Source organism: Balaenoptera borealis, assembly GCF_965194805.1.
Source record: "Balaenoptera borealis genome assembly, chromosome: 19".
NCBI lineage: Eukaryota > Metazoa > Chordata > Mammalia > Artiodactyla > Balaenopteridae > Balaenoptera > Balaenoptera borealis.
In genome coordinates this window covers 795,757-810,000 of record NC_138878.1, presented here as the reverse complement: position 1 = coordinate 810,000, position 14,244 = coordinate 795,757, and the positions used below count along the sequence as shown (strand labels likewise).

At 57.8% G+C, this 14,244-nt stretch overlaps 1 protein-coding gene and 1 long non-coding RNA gene across 7 annotated transcripts in view; one reads left to right on the top strand and one right to left on the bottom strand.

Annotated features, from left to right (window-relative positions):
- The window catches only part of LOC309616494, a 10,247-nt gene extending 4,289 nt beyond the window's left edge, over nt 1–5,958 (bottom strand). The window contains exons 1-4 of one of the 2 annotated variants that reach the window (XR_014237497.1): nt 5,548–5,958; nt 5,304–5,470; nt 1,985–2,233; nt 1–1,675 (exon numbers count right to left, since the gene is read on the bottom strand). The exon at nt 1–1,675 is cut by the window's left edge and continues 4,289 nt beyond it. This is a non-coding gene — a long non-coding RNA (uncharacterized lncRNA). Of the gene's footprint in view, nt 1,676–1,984; nt 2,234–5,303 lie in introns of both variants that reach the window. The other variant, XR_014237496.1, reaches the window with a different exon arrangement.
- A 245-nt stretch (nt 5,959–6,203) lies between these two features.
- Nucleotides 6,204–14,244, top strand: part of ACSF3 (acyl-CoA synthetase family member 3) — a 57,910-nt gene continuing 49,869 nt past the window's right edge. For 2 of the 5 annotated variants that reach the window (XM_082367120.1, XM_082367119.1), the window contains exons 1-2: nt 6,208–6,418; nt 12,496–13,195. In XM_082367120.1, coding sequence (XP_082223246.1) covers nt 6,219–6,418; nt 12,496–13,195 — 900 coding nt within the window. In that variant the 5' untranslated portion in view covers nt 6,208–6,218. The other 3 variants (XM_082367117.1, XM_082367118.1, XM_082367121.1) reach the window with 3 other exon arrangements.

Below are 14,244 nucleotides of genomic sequence, written 5' to 3'. Positions count from 1 at the left end.
ACGTTTGTCAAACAGCAGGCAGAGCTGGATTCCTGGGTTTGGGAGAAAACAGATCAGTTGCAGCAGCAGCCTGATAACCGCTCCTTCCAGCCCCAGGCACCCTCTTTAATATTTGCTCCTGCCAGAATCCAAGAGGGGATGCTTTGGGGGTCAGGGAGAATTTAATTCATTCAGCACCTCTTCCGAAGGGCTCCTGTGTGCTGGGGGGCCACGCCTGGGGTTCTCGCCACCTTCGCAGGGCTGACTCACAACCAGTGGCTTCACTTCCCATCACGTAAATTCCAGACCCCTTAACGCCAGCACCCCAATCTGACCCCAGCCAGCCTTCACAGTCTCACCTCCCGTTTCCCGAGCTTACGCTGCGCGTGAACTGCCCACAGCGGACCCTCCTGCCCTTCCCGCCATCTCCCCGGGTCCAGATCCTGCTTCTCCTTCAAGGACCAAGTCAAACATTACTTTCCCACAAAGCCTTCCTTGAACCCACCTGTGTGAAGTGAGGTCTTCCTGAGCCCTTCGCATCTTGTGATATATTTGTGTAAATATTTCATAATAATGATGACAGCTAGTTTTTCAGCATTTGCTGTATCCCAGGCCCAATGCCAAGAGCTTATTTAATTTTTATAACATCCATTGGAGGTAGGCATTCTTATTCTTGGGTGAGAAGCTGAGACTCAGAGAGATTAATTTGCCTGCTATCACACAACTATAGCTAGCAGAAGTGGGATATTGGCTCTGTTGCTATGTTCAAATCACCCCAAACTTAGCAGCTACAACAACACACTTATGATGTCAGTTTCTGTGGGTCCCAAACCCGGAAGTGGCTCGGCCCGGCGGCCCTGGCTCGGACTCGAGCGAGGCTGCAGCTGCAGTGTCGGTAGGGCTCCCGCCTCACCTGAAGGCTCCACCCGCCTCCAAGGAGGCTCCTCCCCCGGCTGTGGGCAGGAGGCCTCAGCTCCTCCCGTGTGGCCTCTCCCCGGGGCTGCCTGAGTGCCCTCGCAGCATGGCTCCCCCCGGGGTGAGCGATCCGAGAGCCAGGAGGAAGCTCAGTGCTGGTCACGACCTTGCCCAGAGTCACCCACATTCCTGCCCAGGTCAGCCCTCTTCAGCTGGGATGGGACTGTACCTGGGCACGGACACCAGGAGGCGGGCCCAGTGGGGCTGGACCTCCGTCTTGGAGGCTGGCGGCCAAAGGCAGGGCGGAACCCAGGTGCTGCCTGACCCTAACCCCAGCTCTGACTGGCACATCCTCCATAAGTGCATCCAGGGCTGACTCGGTGCCCTCGAGCCCCTTCTTCGTGTAACAGCCGTCCCTGGGAGGCGGGAAGCTCCGTGCTCACAGTCTGCAGAAGTTCCGCTCGTGAGGACACTGCTGCAAGTGCATCTGTGTTTTGCTTTAATCAAGTGAAAAGGTGTGACCCAGACGCCCCCAGCAGTTTGGGCTCATTAAGCTGGAGGTGCGAACAGAATCAGTGGAGGGAAAGATTCCTACCTGGTCTCCTGCGGCTCCTGGGTGCTCCAGCTGGAAGGGTTTCCCCTGGGAAAGGCTGGGGCTTGGGAGTGGACAGGGGGCCTCAGGGCAAGTTGTCAGGTGGGGAGGCCACCGTGCTCTTATCTGCCTTCTGGAGAGGCCGTCCCATTCATCCACTTCCACTGACCGAGCACCTGCTCAGGGTCTCTGTTGAGGGGCGGGCGATAAAGATGCCGATGATGACAGTAGTGACCGCAGCTAATATTTATGAACAGCTTTAAGTGTCCCGGCTCTTTGACCTTCCCAGTGGGATTAAGCTGGGAGCCGCGGTGGGAGCTGTCATTGCCCATTTCATAGGAGCACGTGGACCCCAGCGTCCCACAGCCCTGCCGAGGCCGCCCCCCACCCCAGACCCCCTCCTGGGGACGGCTCTCCTCCCAGGGGCAGATCCAAGGGCAGCTGAGGTCCAGAACAGCAGGGCTCCCCCGGATGCCCCAGGAGCAGGGAGGCACTCACCTCCTGTGGCCTCCCGGCTCTAGGGCCCGCCGTGCCAGGCGGCCCCAGCACTTTACACGCAGGGCCGCTCCCTCCTGACCGCACACGTGGCCATGGGAGACCAAAGCGGCGGTGATCCCAGGAGCCCGTCTCTTCAGAAGACAGGTGCCTCCCTCCTTCAAGCTGTCCCATCCTTCAGAGCGCGTCTGAGTACACAGCGGGAAATCCTAGTGCACATGGTTTTGTGTTCCAATTTTTCAATGGTATGATCTAGGAAATTATTGTATGCTATTTTTATTCAACCGTAGACTGCTATGAGCAATTCTAGTGTTTCTATACAGCTTCACTATTGTACTTCGCGTGGCCCTGCGGTCTCGCTATTTCCTCTGTCCTAACTCAGCCCCCGCGGAGCAGCACTTAGGTTGTTTCCTGGTTACAGCAGCAGCACTGCTGGGAACACCTCTGAGGGTGTCGCCGTGGAGACCATTTATTCTCGTGGGAAGGAGCTGTCTGGCTTTGTGTGGGGAAGAGTTTTGGTCTTAAGCACAAGGACACACGTCTGCTTGTTCGCTCAAGAATCTCAGAGCCATGAAAAGGTGAGGGGCACGAGGCGGGGAGCAGGCAGCAGAGCTCCGGGTTCAAACCCTGGCTCTGTCACTTTGTCAGAGTGACAGGCACTCGGAGCCTCAGTCTCCTCATTTCCTGTGGTCAGAGTCACACGGCCCGCTGCCCAGCCAGCCTCAGACACCGGCTCCGCGCACCCCTCTGAGGGCCCCCATCACCTGGCCTGGCTTGATTTTCCTCCAGACCACTTGTCTGTCTCGGCTTGGACAGCTTGAACGACACATGCCTCTTTCTCACACGTCTGGAGGCTGGATGTGTCTGATGAGAGCCCACTGCCTGGCCTGTAGACGGCCATCCTCTCGCTGTGTCCTCACCGGCCAGAGAGCAGAGAGGGGAGCAGGCTCTCTCGTGACTCTCGTAAGGGCACTAATCCCATCCTGGGGGCTCCACCCTTATCACCTCATATAACCCTGATTGTCTCCCAAGACCCCACTTCTTAACACCATCACATTAAGGGGCAGGGTTTCAACATGTGAATTTGGTGGTGGGGGGGAGGCGGGACAAAAACTTCAGTCTATAATGTCATCAATGGCATATGACTAACTATTCCCTTTCCTTCTCCCCCACGAGCACGTAAGTGACCGGAGGGCAGGGGCTGTGTTTCCATCTCCGGTGCCTGGAACACGCCTGGGGACACGTCGGCACCTGCACAAACACCCAGCTGCCTGTCGTGAGCTGCGGGAGGCCGTGGGGTCCTGGCTTATTCAGCAGAGGTGGTGCCGCAATGATAAGGATTTGCCACGGCTGCTGATGGGGGTCCTTTCCCCATTGTGCGCCTGGTGGAAAGCAAACCCCTGGGAATCCTTGGAGTGTCTGGGACCAGAGGCGAGAGAGCCGCCTTGGAGACTCAGTGATGGGCAGGGGCTGCCTGCAGGTGGAGAGGAGCCACGTCCACGTGGACATCCTCGAGGTGTTTCCTGTCCCCTTCCCCTTTAAAACTTACTTTATAGTCTAGTTTAACTTTTATCTTTATCACAGGTACACACAGTTATCCAGCCACACAGTTTAAGGAACCCCCCTTCCCTTCCCAATCACCAGAGACACGGCTTTCAATTCCTTTCATATTTACCTCCACGTGTCCACCCCGGCGCTCTTTGCTCCTGTGATGGACACCCGGCCTCAGTGTCTCTCTCCACCCCACACCTGTCCTGTGCCCCCATCCCTGCCCCAGAGAGGGAGAGAGGGAGAAAGGGGGAGAGAGGGAGAGAGAGAGGGAAAGAGAGGGAGGGAGAGGGGGGGAGAGGGAGAGAAAGGGAGAGATGGAGAGAGAGGGAGGGAGAGAGGGTGGGGAGGGGGGAGAGAGGGAGGGAAAGAGAGGGAGAGCAGGGGAGAGTGAGAGGGGAGAGAGAGGGAGAGAGGGGGAGAGAGGGAGGGAGGGGGGAGGGAGGAAGGGGTGGGGGGAGGGGGAGAGAGAAAGAGGGGGAGAGGGAGAGCGGGGGAAAGGGAGAGGGAGAGAAGGAGAGAGAGAGGGAGTGGGAGGGAGGGGGGAGAGAGGGAGGGAGGGAGAGAGGGAGAGGGAGGGAGAGGGAGAGGGAGGGAGGGGGAGGGGGAGAGGGAGGGAGGGAGAGGGAGACTGCCTAAATTCGTTAGACCAACGTCAATGTCTGCACTATAAGTGTTTACATTATTGCAATTCTGTAAATGCTTGTCTGAGCCAAGCCTCCTAGAACCACGTGATACTTTGCTGCTGTTTTCCCAGTATTTAATTATTGCCTATTTTTCTCTCTTTTTAAAAATATTTATGTATTGGGCTTCCCTGGTGGCACAGTGGTTGAGAATCTGCCTGCTAATGCAGGGGACACGGGTTCGAGCCCTGGTCTGGGAAGATCCCACATGCCACGGAGCAACTAGGCCCGTGAGCCACAACTACTGAGCCTGCGCGTCTGGAGCCTGTGCTCCGCAACAAGAGAGGCCGCGACAGTGAGAGGCCCGCGCACCGCGATCAAGAGTGGCCCCCACTTGCCGCAACTAGAGAAGGCCCTCGCACAGAAACGATGACCCAACACAGCCAAAAATAAATAAATAAATAAATAAATAAATATTTTTTTAAAATTTTATGTATTTATTTAGGCTGCACAGGGTCTTAGTTGCAGCGTGTGGGATCTTTAGTCGCGGCATACAAACTCTTAGTTGCGGCATGCGGGATCTAGTTCCCCAACCAAGGATGGAACCCGGGCCCCCTGCGTTGGGAGCGCAGAGTTTTACGCACTGGACCACCAGGAAAGTCCCTCGCCTATTTTCCTCTTGATCAGTTTTCTAGGTATTTATCCTTCTTCTAGCCCCAAACTCTCCCTCAGTGGTTCAGATCTCCTCTCAATAGAGCAAACACACCAGTTATTTCCCCAGTTTCATCTTCCTCAGGATGACTGCTCCCGTCTGCCAGGTGGGGGACCCCAGAGTCCAGGATGCTAGGATGTGACAAGAGTGGTCACTGGGCCACCCAGCTGCTGTGCTGGGGACAGACTGATGGGGCAGGGAGGTGCAAGCAGGGAAGCCAGGAGGAGGCTATTTTAGTAATCAGGGTGTGAGACCAGGGTTTCCCAGCACCCTCCCCACCGCCCCCTGGTTGCAGTGGTGATGGTGGGAAGTGGCTGGTTTCTGAAAGATGCTGAAGGAGAAACCAGCAGGACTGGATGTGAGGTAAGGCAGGAAGCAAGGAGGGGAGTCTCCACGACTGAGCCCAGGAGTGATGGATGGGATGGGAGCGCTGACGGACCTCAGGGGTGAGCCGAAGTCCGTCCGGGCTGCTGTAACGGATGCCACAGACCGGGGGGCTTGAGTTCTCACAGTTCTGGAGGCTGGGAATCCAAGATCAACAGAGTCGGTGTCCGGTGAGGGCCCCCGTTCTGGTTCATGGACCGCGTCTTCTCGCTGTGTCCTCACCTGGGGAGGGGGTGAGCCTTGTGGGGTCTCTTTTCTAAGAACACTAATCCCATTCATGGAATCTCTGCCCTTATTACCTCATCACCTCCGGAAGGCCCCCCTTCTAACACCATCACATTGGCGGAGTCAGGGCTTCAACAACGAAGTTTTGGAGGACACACATTCAGACCATAGCAGAGAAGAGCCCACGTTCGGGTGGATGTCTGGTCAAGTGGGCGATTAGGATCGTCCCCACCCACACGCTCGGGAGCAACCCCGCTGTTTGCCAAGTGCTGTGGGCCCCTGCCACTCACTCCAACAGGGAAGTTCTGCTGATTTTCTTGAATTTCTTCGATGATTTCCCTCCCTCTGTCTTGTCTGCGGTCCCTTCCTGAAACTATTATACTTTTCTTACTGGACCGAACGGAGGGCCCAGGGATCTTCCCATCTTTTTTCCATCTCAGTCGTTTTGCTGCTCCTGGGAGATTCCCGGCCCCTCTTCCCTCGGGCTCCGCGTCCTCAGCCCCCAGGAGGTTCACGGCCGACACCGGGGCGGGGCGGGGGAGGGGGCGCGGCGGCCCAGCCCGGGTTCGGCCCGGCCCGCGGCGCCCCGGGAGGCGGGCGGGAAACGCGCTGGCTCGAACCGTGTGTCCGTGGTTGATGTGTTACTTCAGAGAAACCTCACGTTTCGGCCGAGTGGACTTGTGCCCGGCTCCGCCCAACAGGGAGTTAGAACACCTGAGGCGCCCGGTTCCCAATCCGCTTCGGGATGGGAGCGGTTAACACGCAGCCGCCCGTGCCCCGGGGCCGCGACAGCCGGTCGTGGGGAACGTTCGCGCCCGGAACCCGCGGCGCGGTGCCGCGCCGGGGGACGCGCTTGGGCGCCGGACGCGGGGTGCGCGCGCAGCCACGGTTCCGGTTCCGGTTCCGACCCGGCAAGGAGGAGGAGCGCGAGCCCGGCCTGCGGAGGTAGAGCCCGCCCCCTCACCCCTCACCCCCCGCTCCCCAACCCCGCGTCCCGCCCCGCCCCGCCCCCTCCCTCGCAGGGGCTGCGTCACGTGGGGACCCTGCCTGCCCTTCCGCGGCGCTGGCGGCGACGTCCAGGCCCCCGGGGTGTGGGGGTGAGTCAAGTCCACGTTCAGCCATAGTTGGAGGGAACTTGATCTGTCGTGTCGGAAACAAATCCATTTCCGGCCTCACTGGGCCGCAGGAATCCTCCTTGAAGCACCACCCCCTCCCCCCCAACTTTCTTTCTTTGCTTTGTGCACTAAAGAGGAGGTGATACTCGGCCGGGCTTTGAAGGATGATTAGGAGTTTGCCAAAAGGGGGAAGGATGACAATTAGAGGTGGGAACAGGAATCCCGTGTTTGGGGAGTTTGTAGGCTTCCATCCAGAGGAGGGGCATGTTTGTCTGGAGACCTAGGCAGGGACAGTTGGGGGTAGGGGGCACCGGTGCTGGGCCCAGGAGCACAGACATCCGCAGCAGGCTTCAGGGGGCCCCCGGAGGTTCTGATGTGAAACGTGAAAGCCCAGCGAGTCTAGCGAGCTTTCCTCAGTCCCTACTGTGCCCCCACCCCATGTCCCAGACCCACTCTTCAAGGCAGACGGCATCTGTGGATTAAGCCACGGCCCGAGATTGTAAGCTTCATCCCTCCAGATGGCATCTTTAAAATAGTATTTTACGTCCTAATATGGATATGGGTTTAAGCGTTTGTTTTTCCCTTTTGGTTTTTTGATTTGAATGCAGTGTGAATGTCTGTTAGTTTAAAACGTAACTTTGAAAACAGCCCCCCAAACCGCAGGCAGTATGCTGAAACAAGTGTCCGGCACCAGAGGGAGAGTGTGGTCCCCTCTCCCACCGCGCACCTTCACCAAGTCTGCAGACAGCGGGCAGGGTTGGGGGCAGGTGGCGCTCATCCATCAGGTGCCATTTTATTCATTTCGAAACCAGCCGCCTTCATTTGAATGCAAGTATCATTCTTATCGAGTAGTTTTTGTCACGTGGCTCCGTGGTGAGCACGGTGCTGAGGATGGCTGGGCCGTTTGCTTCCCACTATGTGTGTGTGCTGGGAGGTTCTCACAGGAACCGAAGGCTTAGACGGCGGAGGAGAACTCGGAAACGCCAGTGAATGTTCCAGTCTGGGTCTGTTTTGACTCTAGAATCTGTGCTCTCAACCAGCACACTGGTTAGGACGTGACAGATGTCATCTTCCTGGTGTTGGGTGTGTGTCCTGACAGGGCCGTGCACCTCAGTGGTCTGACCCGGGAACCTGATGGTCAGAGCACCGAGTGGCCGCTGCTGGGTCTCTGCCTGGGCTCTGGCCTCCTGGAGGGAGCTGAGCGTGGCGTGGCCTTCCCGGGAGAAGGCATCTGGTTCACCAGAATTCGGGTTTCCGTGCTCTTGGCTGGGATTTTTTCACGTTGCTGCACGGTGATGCTGGCCTCGTGACGTTGGTTAATCGAGACAGAGAAAAATCCGTGGCCAAATTGCATTTATTGGGTGGCAACATCACTCCAGGCTGTGCCACCGGCAGTGGTGGGGGGCCCCGTGACCAAGGGGGCCGGTGGTTGGAAGGCGTGGCCTCTTTTCCTGAGGTAGCTGCTGGTCTTTCTGCACCTGGACCTGCTCAGGACACAGTCATCTGACCTGACCTGATTCTTTCTGCTTGTTCAAGGCAGGGCCTTGCTCCCCTTGACCTTGGAGATTTTTAGCTCTGTATTGAATGGCTTGATGATGAGTGGTTTCAGGAGCACATAAAAGCTGTTTTGAAGGGGTGGCCCCAAGTTCCCACATGTTTGGTGGGAGAAAAAATTAGTGCAGCTTCTCTGGAGGTCACTCTGGCAGTATTTACCCAATTGAAAGTCATTTTGGTTGTGAGGCTCCGTGGTGAGCAGGCAGGGCCCCTACTCAGCGTCTGTTCCACAGACGCCCCCGTGTGAGCACAGCTACGTGTCCCTGAGCCTCCTTCCCTGCAGGTCACCTGGCAGGCTCCCCGTCCCCCGAGCTCCAGCCGCCTGCCCCACCCTGCCTCGGGACACCCGTCCCCACGCGGAGCCCGGCGGTCTTGCCACCTCCCAGCACTGGGACACTGGGGCCAGGTCACTGCTGCCGGACACCAGCCCTGCGGTGCTCTGAGTGCCGGCACAGCGGGCGTTCCAGCTGCTTCTGTGAGGACTTCTTCATTGTCCCCATGAGCCTTCCGTGAACCACTAGGTTTAATTGAGAGAAGAAGACTGTTATCTCATTTTTATTTGCCTCTGTCATTTTGAGAAATGGAAGAGCTATAGAAAATTACAGACACCCTGTAGATCACCATCCAGAACAAATAATTTTAATATTTTCCTCTTTTTTTTTCCTCTTTTTTTGTACCAAAGAAAATGTTAATGCTGAGGTTGAAATATCTCCGTTTGAAAATATAAATGTCATTTATTAGACTTTTAAAATCTGATTACAAAAGTCATACGTGCTTATTGCAGAAAATCTGGAGAAAATTGAGAAGCGCTAAGAAGAAAACAAAAGCCACCTGCGGCCCTGCCACCTTGTGTCCACCTGGAGGTTCACCTTCCTGTCTCTGGCTGGGACGTCCCTCCCCCGAGCAGCTTTTGTGCAGTCGGGCCGTGGCCCAGCCCCACACGCGTGTGTGCGCCCTGGCCTCCTCAGACCTTCCGGACCAGCCGGCTTAGCCCCAGTTTTTCAATATGAGAAATAACCGTGCAGTGAACACCCCATAGTGAACCTTTATGTACATCGCTGATTATTTCCTTAGGATACATTTAAAAAACAAAACCGTGGGAACAGAGGGCTTGCATTTCCTATTTTCATGTCGCATCTAGAAGGGACTGCTGAGTGTCCTCTTGGATGGCTGAGCCGTCACTAGGCTGGGGGTGCCGGCCAGTTAATGTGTGGTGTCTCTTGGGGCAGCTCCCAGCACGGACTTGGCCTTCTCTGCCCAGGGCCTTCCTCGCCACCTGTGGTGTCTCAGAGTGGGTCGGTGTGCTGCAGCCAGCCGGGCCTGGCTCTGGATGCGGCTTCTCCGGTTACTCTGCGGCCTTGGGCAGGGGGCTTCACCTCTCTGTTTTCCTTGGAGGTGCTGCTCCGCCCCCCGCCCCCCGCATCCGTCCCCAGCCCACTGTGGGTTCGCTGCTGTGGAGTCAGAAGTGAGCTAGCCCTCCAGCCCCCGGCCAGGGAGGGAGGGAAAGTGGGCGTCAGCCTGTCTTCCAGTTTTCCATTTCAAGTTCTCAGACCCCAGCTTCTCGCTGACTGGCCCCCGTCAGTGTGGTACAGTCCCTGGGGCCCCAGGGGGAGCAGGCAGAAAGCTTGCCCTCCCTAGGCCCCTCATGGGGTGTCTGGACAGAGGAAGGCTGAGCCGGTGGGTCTCGCTGGCAGCAGCTGTGACGTTGTCTGTGAAGCCCTGTGAGGCCCGCCAGGCAGAGGGGTGGGAGCAGCAGCCCCTCCTGGCTGGCCGTCTGTCTGTCCTCCGAAAATGCCGTCACTTCAGCGGGCACCCCCGAACATCCCTCTTGCGTGGTCACCAACAAGAGTCAGGCCTCGGGCCGTAACCCAGAAACGTTGTGCGGTAGGTTTTCTGTTTATAGATTGTTTTAGTTTCTCCTGCCTGTAAAGCAAATAGAGATGAATTTGCTAGAAGTGAGAAGAGGAAGCGCTTAAAGCGCCCTGGTTTGCTTTTCACTAGCTCACTTTCTTTCTGAAACTGGCACATCTCACATGCTTATCACATTTCTTATTTTCTCTGGTCAAGCCCAGCCGTTTTCTTACAATTTGTCAGGTTTCTTTATAGTAACAGAAATCCAGAGGTGTGAAACCAACTGCGAGCCCGCCTCTGAACCTTGCGTAGAGGGCAGAGCCCAGGACGTCACAAGACACTCTGGCCTCCTTCATCTGGAAGGGGTGTGGGCCACGTGTCCTGGAGAGCCTGCCGGTGGTGGAGGCCTGGAGCTTTCGGGAGCGTTTCCACAGGACCTCAGAGCAGCCGCTGGGGAGGAGACGGGGCCGCCGAGGCCCCTGCAGGCAGGAGGGCCGGGCAGGCGGGCATCTCCCCGGTGCCGGGTTTCCGCCTGCTGGGCCGGGAGGCTGGGTGACCTTGTGTCAGAGCCCTTGCCACCGGGGGCAGCCAGCACGCGGAGGATCTCAGGACAGGGGAGAGCTCAGTCCCGACCTTTACTGCTGTGGGCTGTTTGTTTTGTGAGGTAATTATAAAGTGTTGTGTGTAGTCTGCTTTTTAAATTAACAACAGAGACCAAAACTGTTTGGTACATGTAACAAACATAGCACATTCGTTTTCCCCTGTAGCGAGTTAACGAAGGAGAGGGAAGAGTGAGGCTTGTGAGGGAGAGGATGCGCCGAGCCCGGAGAAGCCGCCTCCCGGCCGCAGGTGCGGGGCTGCCCGCCCCCCAGCCCCCACCTGCCCCGCTTGGCTGGGCCCGTTGCAACGGGAACGAGAGTTACAAGTTTCCTTTTATGATGTTGCTGGACAGCCCCTTGGAGGCGTCCTCATCAGCCTCTGACACTCAGAAGTGCCCTCTAGGGTCCCTGTGACGTCCGCCCACCCCCCCGGCCCCCTCCCCAGTAACAGGGAGAGACACGACCCCCGCCACGGCAGAGCCCGCATCAGGCCATTTCCTTGTGCTGTCGTGGGCCAGGGCGGCCGTGGGCCTCTGGCGTGGTGACTCTGGTGAGGAACGATGGCTGGGGGTGGGAAGGCTCCGGCTGGGCTCCTGGCTGTGATTTAGGAGCGGGGGGACTTAGAATTTTCTCGTGGGTGAGATAGGGTTAACAGTGCTTGCCTTGCTTATTGAACAGGGTGGTCGAACGTGAAAACACACCGTAATATATTAAGTGTGTTATCAAATAATACTCATTAAAAATCCTTCAGGAGCGACCAGGAGAGCTGGTCCATCCATCAGCTCCCCGTCAGGGCCGCTGCTCTGGCTGAGAGCACCCAGGCGGAGCAGAGGCGGCAGAGGCTACGGCGGGGAGGGCACGGCAGTGGGGACGCCGAGCCAGGGCAGGTGGTGGTCTGTGGACCTTGCTGGCCGCCCTGGCGCTGGGAAGGAACCATCTTCCGTGGTCCTGGGGGGCAGGAGAGCTCCTGACCTCTCGAGTGGAGGGGTGGCAGCGTGGAGAGGGTGCGCCCGGCCACCCTTTCCCAGGCCTCCTCCTCTTGAGCACGCTGGAGAATTCCAGGTGCGTGTCGTGGGTCACGGCCTTCCTGGGCAGCTCTCCTTCTGGCGGACTGTTTTGGTCATTGTTTAGTAGTTAGGCTGTGGGGAAGAGAGGGAAGAGTTATGTTTTAGCTTAAAAAACAGAGTGACGCTTTGCAGACGTGTGAACCTGCCCTATTTGAGTCTCTGCTCTATTTTAGACAAGTTCCTAGGAGTCCATGGCTTGGCACGTGTTCCAGAGCAGAAGCGAGCCCAGTGTCTGTGCTCTGCTCGCTGGAATCTCTGGGCCCCGCTGCTGGCGGGGAGGGAACACAGTCGACCCTTGAACCAGGCAGGGGTCGGGTGGGCGTTAGGGGCGACCCCACAGCCGAAAATCCCAGTAACTTCACAGCCGGCCCTTCCTGCACGTCCCCGCCCTCCGTATTCACACTCGTGTAAGTGCCGCAGTGCAGATTAGTGAAAACAATCCACGCGTAAGTGGACCCGCGTTGTGCAAACTGTGCTGTTCAAGGGCCCTCGTTACTTACTTTTCTCGGCTAGTATTTCTCCGGGTTCAGGTTTTTGAAAACCATTATTCAGAATTTACCTGAAGTGCATTGAATTCTGTTTGTTTCTCCTTGGCTTCACCTAGTTTAGTTCATTGTTTTAGAATCTTGCATGTTTTTAAAACCTTTAAAACAATGAGGTTGAATAAAAAGCTGAAACTTTGGTCATTTTAAGTTCCAAAGGTATGTGTTGTGAGATCGTTAGCGTTTCTGGTCTCGGGATGTCCCCCCACGACTGGAAGTGAGGCCACCTCTCCTGGCCGCCGTGGGGGTCCGGCAGGACAGGGCAGTGACCACGGTGCCCTCTCTTCCTGCCAGGTACCGGCAGCTGGCGTCTGCTGCTGCGATGCTGCCCCGCGTGGGGATGTCCCTCCGGCGCCTGGCCTGGGCCTGGCCCGGGCCGTGTTGGTGGCCAGCCCCGCGGAGGTGCAGACGACGCGGCGCCCTGCACACGGCCCCGGCCGCGCGCTCCGACAGCAGCGCCCTGGGCTTCCACCGCGCCCTGGGCTTCGGGGACAGGCTCGCCCTCGTCGACCAGCACGGCAGCCACACGTACAAGGACCTCTACTCACGCAGCCTCTGCCTGTCCCGGGAGATCTGCCGGCTCCGTGGGCGTGCCGACGGGGACCTCCGGGAGGAGAGGGTCTCCCTCCTGTGCGGAAACGACGTCTCCTTCGTGGTGGCGCAGTGGGCCACGTGGATGAGCGGCGGCATCGCCGTCCCCCTCTGCAGGAAGCACCCCCGGGCCCAGCTGGAGTATTTCATCCAGGACTCGCGCAGCTCCGTGGTCCTCGCCGGCCCGGAGCACGTGGAGCTCCTGAGCCCGGTGGTCCAGAAGCTGGGGGTCCCGCTCCTGCCTCTCCCGCCCGCAGTCTACCACGGGGCAGCCGAGGACCCCGGGGAAGGCCGGGTGCCAGAGTGGGACTGGAGAGACCGGGGCGCCATGATCATCTACACCAGCGGGACCACGGGGAGACCCAAGGGCGTCCTGAGCACCCATCACAACATCAGGGCCGTGGTGAGTGCTCTTGGGGCCGCCAGTCGGGAGGTGTGTGCTGTGTCCCAGCAGGCCAGTCCCAGCAGCAGCCACGGCAGGTGTAAGTGCCTTCCCAGGTGGCCTTCTGTTCACTCTGTAGGGCCAGTCACAGCTCTCACCATCCCACCCCGGGGCCGTGTGACCAGCAGCCCCACTGGCCGTGTAGGGGGGTGCAGTGCCCAGGTGCCGGGGGGTTTACAGGCCCCCTCGGGCTCCTCCAGGGCCGTGGCGTGTGGAGCATAGAACGGGCCACTGCATGTGACGCTGAGGTTTTAAAAGAAACCAGCCACAAAGCGAATATCCAGAATGTGCCATCCGCACCTAGAATTGCGGCTTATTTGGGAAACAAGAAAGCAGGAACTCACGTGTGCCGCATCTTAGGTGTTACTTTGTGTTCTGTGGCCTCAGTTACCATTTTTGTGAAACTCCCCAGCCGCTGTATTTATCTGCAGTTTATACTCTTCTTGCTTCCAAAAAGCATTTGCACGTACAATGAAGACTCTTACACAGCAGGAGTGGGAAAATAAGAGAGAAGTTCAGACCCACAAAGAGGGAGGTCAGAGGTCAACGCCATCGACTCAGGCTAATTCAGTCCATAAATCAGCATGAACTGAGTCGGGCCGGCTGCAGGCAAGGCGTGATTATACGTTGTGTCTGTCTCCGAGGAGGAGACGTGCTTTTTGTCTAGAGAGGCCATCTCTGGACCCATATCTCTGTGGGGTGGGCATCTCACTTGTGTTTGCACATGGCCGTCACCGCGGCACGCACCAGGACAGGCTCGGCAGTGATTGGGGATTTTTTGGCTAAGCCGGGGCGAGGGTGGTGCCAGAATCGGCGTGGCTCAGACAGACAGCCGGATTCAAGCCTGGACTCTGGTGAGGCCAGAGTCCCAGGGCCTGTCGGAGCCGCCTGAGAGGAGAGCTGCCCAGAGTCTGCAGAGGCCTTTGACCCCAAATCAAAGGCCCTTTCAAACTGGCTGAAGCCCCTGACTGCATGCGGCCCTGTTCTCTAGCAGGAGGGTAAGTGGTAGA